We start from the raw sequence: 19,838 nt of genomic DNA on the forward strand, positions 1-19,838 counted from the left end.
TGATACTAAACGCACGATCGTTATTTCAGTTTGAGTTATTTTTGTGTGTAAGAAAAGTTAAGGGAACTAACTACATGTAACAGAGAAGATCTGAACTTACTCAAAATTTCTTAGCTGTCTTTTAAATAAAGGTGAACTTAGTAACCCACAAATGCGGTAGCTTACGCAAATAGTATTACTACTCCACTGGATGGAATGCTTGTCTATTGGCAGGTTAGCCCCGGGCATCGTCGCTGGTAGCCTTTTATGCACCTGTGTGAAGAGTTTACCGTAGTCAAACGTCTCAGGAAGTTTTTCTTTCCATTTGATTGGGGAATTTCGTTCCTATTGAAGTGGAAGTATGAGCAAGGATAGATAAAATATTTGCTGAGTGTAAATATATTTCCATTCCCTCAAACTAAACGAGTAGTTTTACTTTTTAAATGCTCCGCATCCAAACCAAAGTGCTTTGACAGATGGCGCCGACAAGTCCGCATTTCCCTGTCTTCAAACACGTTGAAATTTTTAGCAAAGCTCTAAAAAAAATTTAGTAAATTATCAGGACACTGATAAAGCATAGAACTTTGAACAGTGAAATTAGAACCTTTTCTTTGAGGTACTTTTCTTGTCTTTTGCAAGTCGATGTCTTCTTCCCAAAGATCACAACACAATGTCCCCGATCATGGCTTGAAGCCGACCCAGACCGTTCAATCGCTAACGCGGATCTAAATTCGTAGGCCATGTTGCCTTTAATTACTTCTTTACAAAGTGCATAAGCTCCATGCAAAACATAAATGGCGAAATATTTGTGCTCAAACAATTTCTAAATGCCACCCTACCAAGCCTTGTTCTTGAAATTTGCTGCTGATTCAGTCATCGTTTTTCTTAATTTACCATCGCACGGACGCGCAAAAAATTCTAAATCCACGAGGCGTGTAAACTGTGGTGTGCTTATGTTATTTACATGTTTACCCGCATGGCTTAGAAATTTCAACTATTCTTTAATTACTGTGTATTTTGATAAATAAACGAATAAGGGTTTTTAATGAAATACCAAAGTGTATATCACAAGTAATATAAGGTGCGATGATCGAAGAATGTTTGCTCAAATTTAATTTCACGCGCAATAGTAATTCCATATTAAAAGCGGCCGATGTTCTTTGTGTGTTTCCTAAATGTTTGAAAGCCGCATAATTGACAGAAGACGAATTTAGCCCTAAGGAAAGAAAAATGGAATGGCATCTAGTGGATAAAATTATGAAGTTTTACTCAAAACGAGAGAATTAACAGAAAAATGTCACCAGCTAACTTTGTCTTTGCCCGGCGTAGTTTTTTAAGAGCTATTTAGTTCGACATTTAAACTGTATTATTTTGTATATAAGCAAACATCCGTCGTTTTTCTAAGCAATATTTGTATTTCTTATTGAGCTTTTCATTGATTGAGTGACTAAGGTATTATAATGGTTTTCATGCGATCAATTTAGAATTACTAAGTTTCACCCGCGCGTAAACTCTCTCTCGTGACAAAAGCCCGTAGCGTTTTGTTTCAAGAGAACTCGCATAAAATGAGCGGAAGTTTAAAAGCCATGCAAGTCAAAACACACACAATTAATTCAACTCTTCCAAAGTGACAAAGCATTTTGAATGATGTAACAATGTTTTAATTACAGCGAGCGACGGTTTATTGACAAAAAAGGCGAGTTTTTGGTGAGCGCTAAAAGAACTCTGTAAACACGACCGATTGTTGGAAAGGGCGGCATTTCTCCGAGCCGATCGCCAGCTAGACGTGAATGCGATTAACAAGAAAACATTTCTAATAACAAGACCCGCCATATTAAATCAAATGAACCCATACACACATTTGTGTATATTCAGCATTGTTTAATTCATTGTTAAGAACTCGGCGAAGTAGATTTCGTCGGCACAAAGGACAAAAATTAGCGACGTTTTTTAGCCGACTTTCAAGTCCTTTTTTTGCTAATTTCATTTTCGTAAAAGCTATAATGAAGTCCTTACAACATCGCATGGAAAAAGAAGAAGAAAAAGTATCTCGCTGCCTTTAACAAAAGGTTCGGAGAAGATTTGCGGGAATTTATTCACAATAGTCTTATCGAATCTGCACGTGTTTTGCTAAGAGACAACTTGAATCAAACCGATTAGGATACATTATTGCTTAAACTATCTAAAAGTAACTGACTTCTATACTTAGGCGAAGAAAATATAGACAACGGTTATAAAGATGAACCCGAAAACACGAGGCTCGGGTTTAACTTTTTGGTCCCTTGTGACGGAGTGAGATTAATTATGTTTTGAATACAAAAAGAATAACTTGATGTATGCAACACTTAGAAGAAAATATTCCCAACGATTTTCGCGGACTATCATTCCGAAAAACTAGCTAGACCGATGTTTTGCTCCGTTTTTATACCGTTCACGGGTAAAACCGTCAGTTTAAATTGCGAATATTCTTTGTGTTTTTCTTTCATGGCTCAGTCAGTGTGACATTGAATAGGAGAATAAGATTTTTTCGAGGGGTATTTCTGATTCCATGGTACCCTGCTAAGAAACAACGCCTACATGGGAACGATGCACACAGAATATGAAAATAGAAATACGTACTACAAACGCATAATGTATCATGCTCTTTGAATTTCGGCAAACGGGTTCGGAACTACATGCGTTAATGAACCACGAAACAGTTTTTGTCCGTTTGAAACACGGTAACCGAGCCTAACTCCTGATCCAATTGTTAAAACTCTGTATATAATCGCAGAAATAAAGCTTTTCTTTTCTTTTTGACTGGATGATCAATTGTTGTTTCGTTGCAAGCCTTTATCTCGTCAGCACATGTTCATAGAATGCATTATAACTTGCCCCAGGGAGAAATACACACAAAACATGCGCGGACAACCGCACGCGAAAATCAACTTTAGAAGGGGAATATAATTTTACGAGGGAATAACACACACTTTTTTTAAATAAATTTCGCATCGCAAAATCACAAGACAATTGCCACGAAAGCGCATTGGAGAAAGACAAAAAAATAAAGCTTACATCACATACTTAATATTCATAAGCGCATTTTAAAAAATCGTCTTTTTTATAGCTGAGCTAACACAAAATTGGCACGACGTGTTTGAATTCCTTTTACGGATTTTTTTCACGAAACTTGAACAAGTCTTATTGCAATCAGAAGAAGTCGAAAGAAGATTGATCTCTTTTGAGTGACTTGGAACATTATGCCGTGCATGCGCGAATTAAGACTTATGTTTCCCAGGGTTCAAGGTCTTTTAAAATATCCATGGATATTTAAACTTCAAGAGCGGCATGCAGTTTTGAAAGCAGAATTAGCAGTCTATTGTATTCTGCGGGCACCACAAAGGTGGAGAACTTCCAATATGCGTTTTTCTCGTCAAGAAAACTCAAACTGTCAATCAAAATTGTAAATATAGAATGAAGGATCCAGATCTTATTGTTTAACTTGAATTACAAAAGAGGGGCATAAAACAGAAACCTAAAATAACAAGTCATGTTTTCGAAGGAGTGACTTGGAGATCTCTCATTGTGGCACTCACCTTGAAGTTGTATCAGGATTTGGACGGAAGTTTTTTTCCCGGTGACAGAAAATTCTCTCTGTTTTAACTGAGGTAAGACGCACTTTGACTAGCAACTGAGCACCCAAAGATTTGTAACTTAGGGAGACCGATTTATACCCCCTTGCCTCCGCACGTCCGTTCGGTTGCATAGAAATATCAAAGAAGGCATACTTCTGTTGGCTTCCATAGAATTTTGCCAGTGAACGATCGTTGTTTTAGGTTTCTATCCCAAAGAGTTGAGTCTTTGCTCGGCTACGGGCTTATTTTACAGATCACAGAACTATTGTGAAGGGTAACTCCCCAGCGCGCGAGGTTGTTATTTTAGCTACGACGAGCGATTTGAATTTCTACGTGCGAGTCGTCGATCAACACAACTGAGCTTTTCGATTTCAATTTTCTTTCGCAAAGGAAAAGATTTTGGAAGTCTACATGTATGGGTTTTCTAAACTAACATCCACGATGTCGGAATAGTTGCAGCACTGAGACAGAATTGGAAAATAACTTCTTAGGTAATAAGTTGTAGGGGACAAGTGACCTGAGTATAGGAGGCTAATTCAAGTTGGACCACAAGTAGCCATTCGAAATTAAATTAACCATTACAGGACTTTGTCATCTACTGATCGATCGTTCAATGCTACAGTTTTTTGGCGTAGTACGCAACTGTTTTTATTCTAAGGTTGAAACTATCGAATTCATGCTTTCACATTTTCCTAATGTCGGTAAAACCTTGCGATATACTGAGCCTCTAAACTTTACTCAATGTCTTGCCTTGAAATGAGCAAGCTATCGCTTTCCGAAAATGAAATGTACCAAATTACGAAAACACTCAAGTCTTATGGAAGAAATATATTGGCTTTCCAATCGTTACCTATTGTATAGTGGGGATTTAATTTCATAGAAATTTTTCAACCTAGTTACAGAGTACATCTCCTACTTTGCACGACTCTACAAAGATACTTCTCTCGCGAATTGCGTTTCTCCTACATTTTAAATTCAATCAAATGTCGATTGTACCTCTATTTGCAGTTCCTTTGAACGTGGTTTATAATCAAAGCTGAAAATTTAAACTTAACTCAGCGAATCAGCAACAAAATGTCTCCTAAAAGATGATACACAAAATTGGATATCTTCAAATGATAATTCATCAACAAAAAATTACAATATAATTTAATTTTTTAATTTCCGATAATTTAGAGCTGTTTCTTCACAAGGGCAAACAATTGTAGAAATTTCAGTGCTAGAAAATAGCCTGTTTAGGGATTTTATTTATTTTAAATAGGTCTTTCCTCAATAAATCATTTTATAAATATTTGGCCGGATACAGTTTCGATTTAAACAAGTGCAATTCAATGGTTTTTCACGGACGCACGCTGTTTTAAGCTGGCTTTTTAATCGCTATGCTTTTTAGTGGTTTACTACCGGAACACCATTTTGTTCCCTAATAAAGGAAGTTTTTATGTATGTTAATTCTTGGGCGACCCTAATAAAGGAAGTTTTTAAACATGTCAAGTCTCGGGCGCCAAAATGTTTATAAGTTAGCGCACATAAACAAAAGCCCTGATTTGATCATGTTCGTATTTGTATTTGTGGAGTCAGTAAAGTTCCCACCGAGTTTAATTTCAATGCGCAATGTGGATGGATGAGCAAATACTTGTTGGCTTCAAACGTGGATAACTTTGTAAAACGTATAAAACAGCGACACGCACTAAACCTGAAAACAGCACGTTGGTAAACTTTTCAAAGTTTTTCTAGCATTCATCGCTGACTGAATCTCTGCGTTTGATTTTGACTCGCTCTGACGCACGGATTTAATTGCGCGCATCATGGTGAACATAACGTGTTGGTAAATGATTTTTCACACTTCTTTTCCAGATTATTGCCCGAGTACAAAAGAAAAATGTGTGCTAAACGACTCTATTGATATATTTGCTTTTGCGTTAGGTAATTCTATTGCTTTTAGATCAACAATTCTATTGCCTTCGCGATCAAAGATTCGATTCTACACTTGTTAATTCGACTGCACGGAAGGCTCTACATTGAAGTCCCATCTTATTCGAGATTAAATCTTCTATTTAACTCGAATTAGAACGTTTCACCGAGTCTAAGATCGAACGTTCTATTCCTTGTGCGATCAAAGGTTCTACTGCTTTCTTGGCGATTATTGGTAGATCAACACGTGCGTTCCAGCTGATTCGTAAGCCATTGCCTAGCTACTGGTCCCAACTCTTCACCAGGGCACAATAGGTAATACAAGCTTGGTGGTATAGAAATGAAACAAATTTTCTCATGCTCGACATTGATATGCAAATAGAAAGGAGAAAGGCTGTAGTGAGGAGTATACAGGCGTTGGATATCAGTGATTGGTGGAAATTTTCAAACGAAGGTCAAAGAAAGTTATGGATAATTCGACAGTTAGATTTTACCCCACCAACGATCTTCTCGTTTGCAAATACTCGAGATATAAAATTTAACGAACTTGTTTGGCTTCCAGCAGCGTAACGAACGTTGACCGTTTCTTCGCGTTCTTGTTTTTTGCGATGTTGACTCCTGTAGAAAACAAAAGATCTCCTTCTTCTGCTTGTAAACAAGTCGATAAGGGGCCGAAAATGACACCTTCCTTTCTCGGTTCCAATCTCTCTCGGTTCGGATTATGCTCCTCGTCGCAAAACTCGTGTCAGACGTTAATTTTCTCCTATTTTTTCAAACATGTTGCAACATTTCTGTCCTCTTTAAATTTCATTCCAAATTTTCATTGTAAAGTAGGCTTATTATAGATTATTATCAAAGGAGCGCCTCGATGTCTCGTGTTCAAGCTTCTCGCTCTTCGCAAAGCAAGCATGTTATTCAGTTTTGTTAGCACGCGCGTTTTTGATATTACAGCAAGCGTGTTTAACGGAGACGATAAGACGTTGAACTAATGGCAAACACCTGTGTCCGACTCTTTTACTCCATACAAAGCAAGACAATGAGATTCGCTTAACCAGCTGTTGAATGCAAAGTTAAAAAAACTCAACGGTCATTAAACTGAAATTAAGTTAAAAGTAACACGGATCTGCTCATAACAAAAACACACAAAAAACAATGAAAATAGCGCAGAGCTGGCGCCTTAGCCAGGCGCAAGCTATTATTTTTCGCGAATCGCGACGCTCCTAAAGTCGCTGATAAATTTCCACTCCACGAAGAGGATCATGTCTTCTAGTTTATGACAATGCTTATCGTGGCACGTGGCGAGTGTCCGAATTAATTGTTCACGCGTGCCACAATCTATGGTTGTATATCTTGTAGCCACAGAGCAATTAACTGAATGACAATTGACAATAGTCTCTGACACACGCGCCTTAAGCAAACCACGCTAGGCTCCGAACAATGTAAGCTATTGTCTCTGTACCTCGTAACTAAGACACGACTGCAGTTCTTATCCCACAGTGTCGCATTGGGAGTTCTTGATAGCCGTGCTTTTCTGTATATGAACTGCTAGGCTCGCAGATCCCAGGAGATGGGCGGTTAAACGCAAATTACAAAACTTTGTTAACAACCACAGCGTATAAACAAAACCCCCGTTTAAAAACACCGCTCGTCGGGCGCAACGGCTCAGTGCAACGCTTGCAGTAAGAGAAAGCAGAACTACAGCATTTGTTAAAACTGATTTTCTTGCAGACGTTGGAAAAGAGATTTGGAAAAGTGGAATCATTGCGATCACAATGCCTCGTGGGTCAGGTATGTGAAATAGTTTGAAGTATTTGTTCTTTTTTCCTCCTTCGCGTAGCTATGTAATTATCACTTTCTATGTGCAAGCTGTAATTATCTCCTAGCTGCAAAACGTAATTCTGTTAGCATGGCAGTGCCTAAGGCATGCAGATGAACCAAGATTAACACTGCAGCTGATTAAAATGCACGTTTTTGCGCGGTTTCTATGAGCCACAAGTAGAACTTGCCTTCACAGTGTCTGCTACAGTCACACAGCTAACTTCTGTACATACCCAATCACGCGAACAACTGTTTTCGCTCTTTTACCTTAACGCCTTAATACTTTAGCGCACTCTCATTTGTTTAAGAGACTGTAATATACTCTTCCAATGACTGGCAAAAATTTCTTTGCAGAACTGAAAATTCGCGAATTTACGCTAGCTGTATTTCGAGGACAGTCGATCAAATATGCACTCGAAAGGGTAAATAAAGTGTATGTACGGCGGAGCTAAGTCTGAAAGCGTTTAAAACACACAGCAATTTGACAGAAAATGCGAAGATGTTTTGAAATTATAGTCCATAGTTGTTAAACAAAGTAATTATTTGCTGCTATTTAGGGTTAATTTTATCTCGGATCGTTACAAAACCAGACAGTGGCCAGTCTGAATTAAGCAAATTTCTTGTCGCTATCTTTGTTTTATCGATCGTAGCAAACTTTAATAACTTTGAAATTCTTAACCGCGGAAAGTAAGTAGGGAGTTATACGGGGAACAATTCATGAAGTTAACCATTAAACTTGCTTTCCTTGAACTGTGAGCATATCTTGTTAATTTCACCACCAGAAACTGTTCAAACTCGACCAAAAGATCAAAGAAAACTTGCTGTGATTTAAGACGCTCTTCGGCTAAAATGTAAATTACGAACTCTTTTGTAAAGAGTAGCGCGTGCCATCAATTAGTGATCGAAATCTGATTGGCGGTCAGCGAAGCGAAACCATGAAGACAATAGTTATTATAAAATTGCTTTAAGTCTCCTTTGTTCTTTTAAGAAACAGGCATGTGGCCTCAAACTCGTCTTTGCTGAAACGAATCAAGGTCACTGAAGTCATAAATTAAAGTGGAACTTTGTGAAATTCATTTACACCTGTATCTAAAACAAATGGGTACGAAATTGACAAGAAATTGACAAGCGGTTCTTTCGGAGGATTGGATTGGCCCCGAGTTAGTGGACCGTAGAACATTCAACACTCCGTGATGTAACTTTTCAAAAGTTTTGATAATAAGAATTGTATGCACGTCAGTGAGTCCACATTTTACTTGTCAAGTTATTTACTGTATTTCAAGTGGCTAAACAATTCATAACTTTCCCTAATTAAAATATGGTGTTTATTTGATTAAATACCTTTCGATTAATTCAATTCGATTAAGTTTCATTTTTCATTTTGGAGTTTTAAGAGAAACTTCTGAGACGCGCTTTTCGGAGGTATTTCTCTTCAGTTATAAAAACAACATTTAAACGTATTTCTTCAAAATTAATGGGCCCACTGTATTGAATGTGTTGTTTCCGTTGGGAAAATTATAGATGTAAACATGAACGACTTTATGAACTAGCAATGGAAAGTGAATAATTTCGAGTAAATTTACGCCCAAATTCGACCTTCAACAAAATCACTACAATACAAGACATTGTCGTTCATTTACTCAGCTATCTTGTCAGAAAAAACGTACCTTGGCCAAGAAAAACTTGACAAATAAAACTAGCTGATTATAAAAATAAAACTATCGATAGTTTAATTCTCTTATTTATTTATGACGACTCTCTGTGACAATCAATTTCCAATGTTAGAATATTTTGCGTGTAAATACCATAATTCTCAAGTCTATCAAACTATAAAAAAACAACTTGAGTTAGAATATTCGGGGAAAAAAGAATAGTTAACTGACATAAATATCGATTTCTAACAGAAAGAGCTCTAAAATATACAACTTTAGAAATCAATAAAGTCAAGGTTTTTTTGAATAAACGGAGGCATGTTTAAGCTACCACAAGCACTAGAATTATAACTGAACTTCTACAAACGCTAATTATTCACTCACAAAGACGTTTTATTGCTGAGAAAGAGAGAAATTTCATTCCATGAAAATCAATGGAAATTTTCACGCAGTTCGCACTTTGTTGGCTTCTTTTTCGTGAAACGTGTTCCTTGATTGGTCACCTGTGAGAATGATCTGTGAAAATGACGGTTAACTTGCATGTATTAATGACCTGCTGTACATGACACGTGAGCAGATTACATATAGAAAAACACGATCCACTCACAATGAAAGAAAAGCCTACACGCTGTCCTGTTTACAACTTACAAAGACCTCAATTCTGCCCAAAAATGTGAACTTCGCTTTCTTTGGCTTAATCAGTAGTCTCGAAGGTCTTTGTTTTGAAATCAAAGTTCCGTGTTGAAAGTTAGAATAGAGTTTGAAGCATCTGTAAAACATTCTGTCTTTCCACGAATTTATGCGCATTTTCAAGCCTTAGGTGTGATTCTTTTGTTCTTTATCTTCAATTGATTTTCGGAACTAACACACAAAAAAAATTTCCAGTTTGTTCTTCAAAGAAAAGAAATAAATGAGACTGGAAGACTGCCAAAATGTTACGGTAGAGATTTAATTGAACCCATGATCCGAGACATAAATCACTCGAAATTGCTACAGCAAGATCGAAGTGACATCGAATGAAAATGTCTTTGTAAAATAATGAAAATAAAAAAAACATGCCACGGATTGCAGAGATCAATTCTGATCTTTTCATATGTATATATCACTGAGGATTTTAGTTTGCAAACTGAATGAAAAATACGTTTGTCGCCTAAGGCATTTACAAGTGTCTTAATTGAGTTATGCTAATGTATGATTAACTGAAGAAAAAAGGTTTTTATTTCACGCAAACCGTTCTCTTTGCAGGTCAACAAACAATATACGCGAGCAGCCATTACGTCTCTCACAGCAAGCTACAATCACCGTTGACAATTCAGTGGTATGTACATGACGTTTATTGACTTAATATAGCCGGTTTACTTTCACGGCCTCCAAGCAAGCTCTCCTGCGAGCAGCGGCTTTCGCGCGGAGAGCCTGCTTGCAGGCTTGGTTTAGTAAGGACTGGACCTGTTTATCAGACCGCTACAACGGTCTAGCAAAAGCAGGTTGTATTATTAGGGTGGTCGTATTAAGGTGGCGTTCCACTTTAATTTGGCTTTATTTTAAGAGCAACTTGACCTTGTTATTTAAAAGGGTTGGCCATTAGCTGGTAGCGAAAAACAGAGCAGAATGCAACTGAAAACAAATTAAGCAGGAAGTACCAGTTGAGTAAAGGGAGTAAAGTATGCATATTTAATTCTATTGTGACACAGAGTACTAAATACAGCAACCTGTTGCTATTGTGTTAATATCATCTACGGCGTAAATTTCACTGTTCAAATAGCAATTACTGAAGCGGCACATTGTAAATTATCCATTAAAGGGATCAAACATACAGATCGGCAGTTTTGATTGAGATACTCGAAACAAAAATAATATTCCAATGACTAAAAAATATTCAGCACTGGAAAACACTGCAACATCAACTTATTAAAAAAAACGTTTTCTGGCTTTAAACTGTTTCACTGATGAACTGTTTAAATACAAACTGTTTTTACAGAAGTGAGAATTAAAAGTCAAATAACTTACGAACTGACGAAGATGTTTTATTGTTGACAAACAAAGGATTTAACTTTTCTGCATTTTTCACAAATTGCACTTACTCACGCACAACAATAATTTTTCCCAGGTTATACTGTTTACCAATGTGGTAAAGTTTAACCATTTCCGGCCATATGTTTCACCAGGGTTTTTCTTAAAACTGTCAAAAAGAGTCAAGGGCGTTTGGGCGGTAAAATAACCCAAAATGGTGTACGCTTTGTTTTGATGTCTTTCAGCCGGTTTTTAAAACTGTCGCTTATGGACTGAGGGGCGTTAGGGTGGTAAAATAACCCGGCAAAATGGTGTGCGCATTGTTTTATGTCTTTTAAGCGGTTTACTTAAGCAGTAATTTTGTTTGATATGCAGGTTAAATGAAAATTACGAAGTCTCTGAGGGTGTTAGTTTGCCCCGAAGCGCTTTATACTCTCATTATTTGGACTTCTGTGAAAAGAACAACTTGGCTCCAGTAAATGCTGCCAGCTTTGGCAAGGTAAGTGCAACATTTTAAAACAACATCCTTCAAAACGTCTTTTTTATATATCCGAATTTATTTCGTGGTATTTTTTGCGATACCTGACAATCCTTAAAACATCACGTGAAGCCGATATGGCTGCTACTCTTTGAACCACAATGAGATATCGCTACGGACTCCCACGAAGAATGAAACAAAACATTGAAGTAGCAACTTGAAAACAACATGTTTTGAAACAAAACTGCATACAAATACATTTCATGTTTCTACCCACATAGGTCGCTATGGCCAGCCTAATTAAAAAGGAAGAATTTGAAATGACAAACTCATTGAGCTTTTTTTTTCTTTCTTTCTTTAGATAATTCGACACACCTTTCCAAATTTAAAAACCAGAAGACTCGGAACACGTGGTCAATCGAAGTAAGTATTGGATCTAGTGACAGAAATATGGGGGCGATCTGTATTGCGTTATTTATAACAGAAATTGTTTGGTGCAATATGGTCCGGAAATTCTAAGAATAGGTTTAGAATAATCACACCCCTAGTGGTTGAAAAGCATTATTTCCACGGTAACATTAAACTTGCGGATTCTATTGTAAGGGAACAAAAATGACATGTTTCAAGCCTGAAATACCAATAAATGTTTAAGACTTTACAGACAAATCCCTTATCTGGCAACATTTAAACACTTTTTTCCCTTTTTAGGGGGGGGGGGGGGAAAGTTATTTTCGTAACACTCTTTCTGTAAACACATGGTAGCACAATGGTAGCCGTTAACTTTTTCAGTCATTGTTTTCTCCTAAATGCGTGGTTAACATTCCAGTAACTTATAAAAAACATCGATACTCTTTTGTTCGAATCTGTGTTCGCGAAAAAAAGTGAGAACAAATTGTCACCCTTCATAGAGCACAAATTGAATACCAACAATCAACGCTTTTGTTAAAATAAGCGTATTTTCCGGGAACTGGTGAAGATTGAAAGTATTTCTGCGTTGGCGTTGAAAATGTTCGGTTGCTTAGCGTGATCGATAACAAAGGTGTGACTTTCAGCATAAAATGTATCTTTGAAAATGATTATAATAGCTTCTGAAAGTACGTGAAAGACAAAACACAAAATTAAACCACACGGTGAACGGGTGTAAATGATATCAAAAAAGTGACCCACTTAATAAATAATAAGGTCAAAATTTTCCCATGATGTCAGGACTTCGCAATTATCTTTTGTTTTCATTAGAATTGTAAAAAATAATTCCAAGTTCAAGGTGATGCGAATCACGTTTTCGTGAGAGTACGAATATCAAGATACAAATATCAAGCTTGAAACAAACGGGACACACATCTACATTCAAATAAAAGAATCTTTTCAACTCAATAGCTCAGGCACAGCAACAAAACAAGCCATTGAAAAAACAGATAATAGCAAACAAATAATTCTCAAACTTCGTATATTTTTAGAAAGGAATAACTAAATTGTAATACTTAACGGAAATACAATGGCTTTATAACGAAAAATGACTATAAGGACAGTTACGCAAGCATTGCATATGAGCAAAAAGAGATTTAAAAATGGAACCAGTGAACTTTTTTAACAGATGGTTTCTTTATTTTCAGGTATCACTACTATGGAATCACAATAAAATCAAGTTCGCCTTATCACGATACTGTCTGTAATGCAGCGAGACAAAGTAACACTGGGTAAGCTATTCAGTTCTTATGCACGCATATTAAATGAGAAAAGAGCGCTCTGGTTTAGCACAGGCAAAAAGTCTTACATTTTTTTTTACAAAATATCCCAAGACAAACAACAACACATGAAACTTCCACTCGGGAGCTTTCATTCGAGTAGTCACACACTAGGGTTTTATTCACAGACTTAAAAGTTTAAATCACCTGGTAGATTATAATAAACAGTACTACGTGAAAGAACTGCTCAGTACCTTTCATTTGAATGGTTACACACAAGGGTTTCATACACATACTTAAAAGTTAGAACTACCTTGTACAGCATATATAATAAACAGTATCTCATGAACGCACTGTTTGGTAGCTTTTATTGGGGTGGTTACACGTGGCTTTCGATTCACAGCCAAACTTATTTACCAAAGATAATATTATTTCAGTTTCAGCCAATCCTACAGCAAGACTGACTCAGATGAGAGGATCCAGGGGCACTCGGTCCATAAGACCGGTCATGGGACCAACTCTTGCGTAACAGCGGCACCTGGAGGGACGCTATTGCCTGACTTCCCTAAGCCCAGCAAACTTAACCTACCTGAGGATGTGCCACATGAGAAGGTGAGTGAAACTTGTTGCAAACATAAAAGTTTATTCAAAAAAGATACTGTTCATTTCGCTTTAGTGTTTTTTTTTTCAATCCGGTAATACGTTTAAGGTTAATCTTATCAGGGAGGCTTCACGCTAGCCCATGTAGAGCTTCTTTGACGGTAAAAATGAATAGATGAGGTTTCAAGATGCACTGTTAACTAATAGCATTTTTCTACACAGGTGAAGACTTTTCTCATCATGTACCGAGCTCACTGTCAAAGAATACTGGACACAATCTTACGAGCAAACTTTGGAGAGGTACGTCACTTAGTACAGCATGATTTATGCCGTAATCATCTTTGTAATGTATACGTAATCATACGGAAATGCAAAGAAAAAATTTTTTTTTTAAATTTTTTTTTTGAAAAAAAACTTTGTGTCTAAGTAATTGTTAACATTTTTTTTTTTTCAATCCCAGGTTCAGAACTTCTTAGTTCACTTCTGGCAGGGAATGCCCAGCCACATGCTAGAAGTCCTGGGTTCCAGCGAAGTCGTGGAGCTGATTGGCCAATGTGACGTCATCCTATACAAAGCAATCAGCGGTGTTTTAATCCCAGGAACTCTCCAGCCTTTACCAGCAAGGTATGATGTTTTGCTAGTCTGAAAATTTCTTACCTTCATATCGTAAATGACAAACAGTTGGTTCATTTCGCGCACTTTTCTGCAAACTTTAGCAATGCCATTATTCGCCCTTTTCGAATTCGCGCGCTTTATCTCCAAACTGCGACACAGCTATCTTTATCAAAGGTTTATTTCACATAATTTCTCCGCCAAACGGCGATGCGTCTTTTCGTCAAATCACCCCAGCGTTTTTTTTTTATTTGTCAACTTCTGTATCATTTTACTTGAGAAGCGAGGATAAGCTTAAGCTGTAGTGAGCTAGTAAAGACTAAAAAATCCATAAAAATGACATGGTCGTCATAAACGAAGACTTATACTGATATTTATGTCTCGCACCTTTGCAGTTTGACCCAAGCAATCCGTCAGTTTGCACAACAGCTCGATGAATGGTTAACAGAATCGTTATCCCATTTGCCGGAACCCTTGCAGACGAAGAAATTAGCAGGTAAGAGAAAATGCCAGTATTCGTGTGTTTAAATGTTTTTCTTTATCTCATCTGTCTGAATGTTTGTAAATGTATAACACTGAATATTGTTTACTTTATTGTGTTTTCAGTTGCCAAGAACTTTTCTCACTCGCTGCGAAGGCAAACCTCTCTTACACACCTCGCTCAGGTATGACTGAGAAACCGAATGTTATTTTATTTAAAGCATCACTGACTTTGATTTACGTTGAGCACTGGAAATATTGAATCCAAGATGTTAATCTTGACCTATCTTTTCGTGACGATGTGAAGCTTTTAACGTTTTTTTTTTTGTTATTCCAAGTAAAGAACGGAGAATAAAAGTGTATTTTTCTACGACTATAAACTTGTATTAGTTGCTAAATGTAAATCTAATTCCGTTCGCTATTCACATGACAATTCTTTTCTCCCGGAAACTTGTGTGACTTTGTTTATTCTTTTATTTTAATAAATATCGAGTTTACGATTTGTTCCTTCGTTCCCAGGCCGCCCGAACAGTACTACACAGTGCAGAGCCTGTGTCGCAAATGCTGAACGACTGGAAACAAATTGACTTCGAAGGAATTGCCCGTCAGGCTTTGTGGACCTTCAGCCAGTCGGTGGAGGAGGACTACGAAGTAGTGAACGAACGTATGTGAACAAACCGGTTTGTCCGGTTTGTACACTGATTCGGTGCATTTAATTTCAGAGTTGGATGAGTTGTGTTTTAACAGAAGAATTTGACTGATTTACTTTTTTCATTTACAGATTATAAAGAGTTTACCCAGCTCCTTGATCAACAAGCTACAATTGATCAGTACGCTGAGTGGGCTTCTAATCTGGTCAACCGCTGTGTTTTAAAGGTGAGTACTGGCAAAGTCTAAGAAAACACAGAAAAAGAGATAAAGAGGCTTTATCTAATGTGAAATATACTATCCTAGCTTCCATCTAGTTTACAGGTACTCCACAGAAAAAAATAGAAAGAAACTTACATTCAAACAACTGGTAGACAGTGTGATAGCCAGTTTGCGGGATTTTCGCGCCATTCTCTGCCATTTCCCGTCATTTCTTGCCATTGTGTATGGGGTGCAAAAATGGCACAAAGTAGAGTAAACTTAAGCAGGAGCTGATGGGCTCCTGAGTAAAGTAGAAGCGAAATAGAATTACCCAGCGCTTTCAGCTCTCAGCTAGATAACACTTTGTATGTATTTTGTTTTAATCATTTTTCCTCTCATTTTAGCAAGTGGAGAAGACAGGCAAAACGTACAAGGAGTGCTCAAAAGATTTCCTTCTAAAGTGGTCCTTCTTTAGCATCAAAATTGTGCGGGAGCTAACATTGCACAGTGCCCACAGCTTTGGTAAGATTATCTACATCAAAACGCTTTAATTTTCGCTATTTTTGAACCCTGCCATTTGTCAAGTAACAAATGGGGACTTTCCCCTCAGCGAAACATTTTTAGACACGTTAATAAAGTTATTCACTCATTCATTCATTCATACGGGGCTAGATCGCATTATTTTTTTCATTTCCACTATATTCTTGGCTGTCAACTGAAATTACCTCCTCTATACTTTAAAATAACAGTGAAACATCCATTCAAGACTCGAGTATTAAATTCGAGTTCTGTCCATTGATGATATTTCTTACGCCGTTACAATTTGTTTTTCGCCTTTCCGTTGTGTTTTATCCTGCGTGCAAACGTCTCCTAGCATTTTTATTTTTTAAAGCCTTACGTTTCAGAACTACGTTTTGTTGACCGTTTGCTGATTTTTCGCAGGCTCATTTCACCTACTGCACATGCTGCTTGAAGATTACATCCTTTACACTGTTGAAAACCACAACAACATTGATGAAATGTCGCCGCAGCCCTACGTCCGCGCAAACAAGGAGACAAACGCCCTAGAAGGTTGGTACTTCATTTACTTCCGAACTAGTTGTCACTGAAATTTCAAAAATGTAGCTGTTTAATTACATACTTGGTTTTACGATTATGAAGGGAAAATGCTTCTCATGCAATTATATTTTTTGCAGAGCCTATGAGGGAAAGCATGGAAGTGGACGTTGTGAGGCCGAGAACCATAACCGCTAAAAAGCCTGCACCACGAAGACATTCAAGCTCGTCTTCACTGGGATCCCTCAGGAGCCCTCGAGATGTGCCCCCTCAAAGGAGCCCCGCACCGCCCACCATGCTGCGCACCTCATTTCAAGATATCTCCCCGCATCCAATGACACCGATGACGCCCACAACACCAACAAAAACAACAATAATAACAACAACAATAGCATCAGTAAATATCCCATGATGCCAGAACAGGGGCACTTTTTGTACCCGCCACCGGGGGATTATGGGGCACGGTATGGCTACACGTCCAGTCAGGGTAGCTTGATGCCCTCAATGAATCATGGGAGCAGTTTTGCTGTTGCGGGCGCAACTGACGCCGGGATAGCTATGGGCGACTTTGACATGTCGAGTAGCTACACAACAGATGCAACCGGGTTTACCGCTGTCCGCTCAAAAACCAGCATGGCGGATTCAGGCTACACGATGATGAACCCCGCAACCAACATGGCGGCTTACGAGTACAGGGGGATCTCGCCAATGGACCATATGAAGCATTATTCTCAGTACCCTCTGTCAGACCGGAGCTACCCTTCCAGTTACATGTTCCCTCCAGGCGCCATGACGTCAAACACCATGTATCCGCTGTCAGGGGTCAGCGGTGGCACCAACGAGAGGTATTACCCGGATGTACTGGAAGAGTTCGTTGACATGCAGGGCGCAATGCATCACGGCATTCCAACTCGGCCCGTGCGATCGGACTATAGCTACGCGCCAGCAATCTTAAGCAATTAGATAATTCCGTTATCATGCATGTTATATCATTAAGTTTATCGAGGTGTAGGGTTAGACTAAATATTTGCATGATACGTTTCATTTTAGCCTGAAACTAAGTCGTCTTTACGTCCATGATGTTTCTGACTACGTTAGATTTATAATTCATTATCGTATCGCAAAAAAAAAAATAATTAAGTTATTCTGTAAACAGGGTCATATTTAATGCTATGTTAAAATTATGAGAAAGTCGGATTAAATTTCCTGACTTAAAACATAAATTTCACACGATTTGCAAATTTAATTTTGTTGTCAAAATATTGTTCTTCCGATCGGGTTGAAAGTGACATGATGACACAGCTTAATGGTTTAATATATTCGCAATTTTTCAGGATTATGTATGTAAAAAGAAATACAATTACATGTAGGGGATATATACATTATTTTAACATATCGGACAAACAATAAGAAGTATAGGTATTCAATAATTATTAATAGTTTAAATTATATGCTGATGACATTTGTGAAACAAAACTGAGTATCACTTTGTTGCTACAGAAACGAGTATTTGCTTGTGTTTTTAAATGTGTCTTGACAAGCAATGAGAGAATGGCGGTTGACCATTGGGCCTAAAAAGGCTAAATTACTATAACAAGAAAAACAGCTATAGAGTGGGTTTAAAATGGCTTTAACATGTTATAATGGCGGTTGCCTTGCTTTAAGACTTGTTGAGGAAAATGTGTACGAATGTTCACAAGCAAATCTTTGGATATCCTCCCTTAGCCAACCACCGATCAGATATGCGGAACCTACGCATGGCGCTTTTCACTGGTTACATATTTTTGCTTCCAGTTCGTTCTAATTAGCTTTTTTCACGGGACACAGTGATTTTGTAAAGACAGCCATTACAAACTCCACTCTATTATTTAAACAACTGGGTATAAATTCCATAGGAAATTAATTTTAATAAAAGTTAATTCTCAAGTTAAGAGCAAGTTATACTTATCTCACCGCGGGCTAAAAACTTAAACAAAATGTATTGTAATACTTTTTCAATTGCCGTAAAGTAGACTGAGCGTATAAAGTACCTCCTCAAATGTTAAATATTATAAAATTTGTAAAACAAGACAATATATGTTAGGACGGGTAGGGTAAAAAATAATTTAATGTCAAGCAAGTGTGTATATAAAAAGAATCAATAAAATTGTGAAACGTGCTCATTGACACCCCTCATGCTTTTAATTGGCAAAGTAAACATAGATGAGATTTCTGTGCAATAACAGATTGAAAGTTGGAAAAAAAATACAACGCCGGCCCAAGTCTTGCTAGTAAACTCCCTGGACTCCACCCGCTTCTTCAGTTTTGGACCGTGGCTTCAGGAACAAAATGGAACTGGGCTTGAGCTTCACAGTAAGAATTTGATTTAGCACTTTCCTTCCAATAAGCACCCTTTTCTCATAACCTTCCACCCACCCCTTGAATTTATTTATGTTAACAAGCCCCCCCCCCTCCCCACGCATACTAATCCCTCGCGCCCCTATCTTGTTTCAGTACATGGCTATCAGGGAACACTGACGTCATCAGTGGTTCACTTTTCTTATGAACTTCTCAAGTCATTACCGCATAATGAAAGAACTGGTCTTCCAAAAATCTCTCGGCGACTGTTATTTTCATGCGAGGGCACATTTTCTTCAAACCAAACATCTCTCTTTTATTTTATGCATTCAGTTGTTTATGTCAAAAACGAAATGAGCGGCTCGTCTAGAAGCGTCCCGGTAATCAAATTAAAAATTGAACACGCTATTTTTTTTTGCTCATACATTTTGTGGGGTTTATTCTTAACTTGATTGACGTGACTTTACACCTGCGCATTTTCTGGCTTCTCCGTAGCAGCATAAAGGTCGGCACACACAAGGGGACTAGTCGCAGGGACTTGTTGCAGGACTAAATAGTCCCTGCGACTAGTCACACGCACTGTCACCGAAGAGTCACGCCCATTAGCGTGCGACTAGAAGCGGGGATAAGTCCCTTGTAGTGTTTACACAAAGGGACTAGTTACAGGGACCGACTGCTTTGGCTTTTGATTGGTTGATTTTTCATTTTGGTCGCAGGGACTAGTCGCACAAACAGTACACACGAGGGGACAAGCAAA

General features: G+C 37.9%; 1 protein-coding gene across 1 annotated transcript; it reads left to right on the plus strand.

Moving 5' to 3' along the window:
- Positions 1 to 3,488: 3,488 nt before the first annotated feature.
- Positions 3,489 to 18,910, plus strand: LOC144663009 (regulatory factor X 4-like). The gene is given in 17 exon segments (XM_078523938.1): positions 3,489 to 3,626; positions 7,233 to 7,292; positions 10,220 to 10,292; positions 11,360 to 11,483; positions 11,824 to 11,885; positions 13,076 to 13,159; positions 13,585 to 13,759; positions 13,970 to 14,047; positions 14,208 to 14,371; positions 14,755 to 14,855; positions 14,966 to 15,024; positions 15,359 to 15,503; positions 15,621 to 15,715; positions 16,093 to 16,210; positions 16,631 to 16,759; positions 16,885 to 17,108; positions 17,111 to 18,910. Coding segments are annotated over 16 exon segments (2,244 nt in total). The 5' UTR covers positions 3,489 to 3,626; positions 7,233 to 7,276; the 3' UTR covers positions 17,708 to 18,910.
- The last annotated feature ends 928 nt before the right edge of the window (positions 18,911 to 19,838 follow it).

This window comes from Oculina patagonica, chromosome 8, assembly GCF_052425735.1.
Source record: "Oculina patagonica isolate OP01 chromosome 8, crgOcupat, whole genome shotgun sequence".
Classification (NCBI taxonomy): Eukaryota; Metazoa; Cnidaria; class Anthozoa; order Scleractinia; family Oculinidae; genus Oculina; species Oculina patagonica.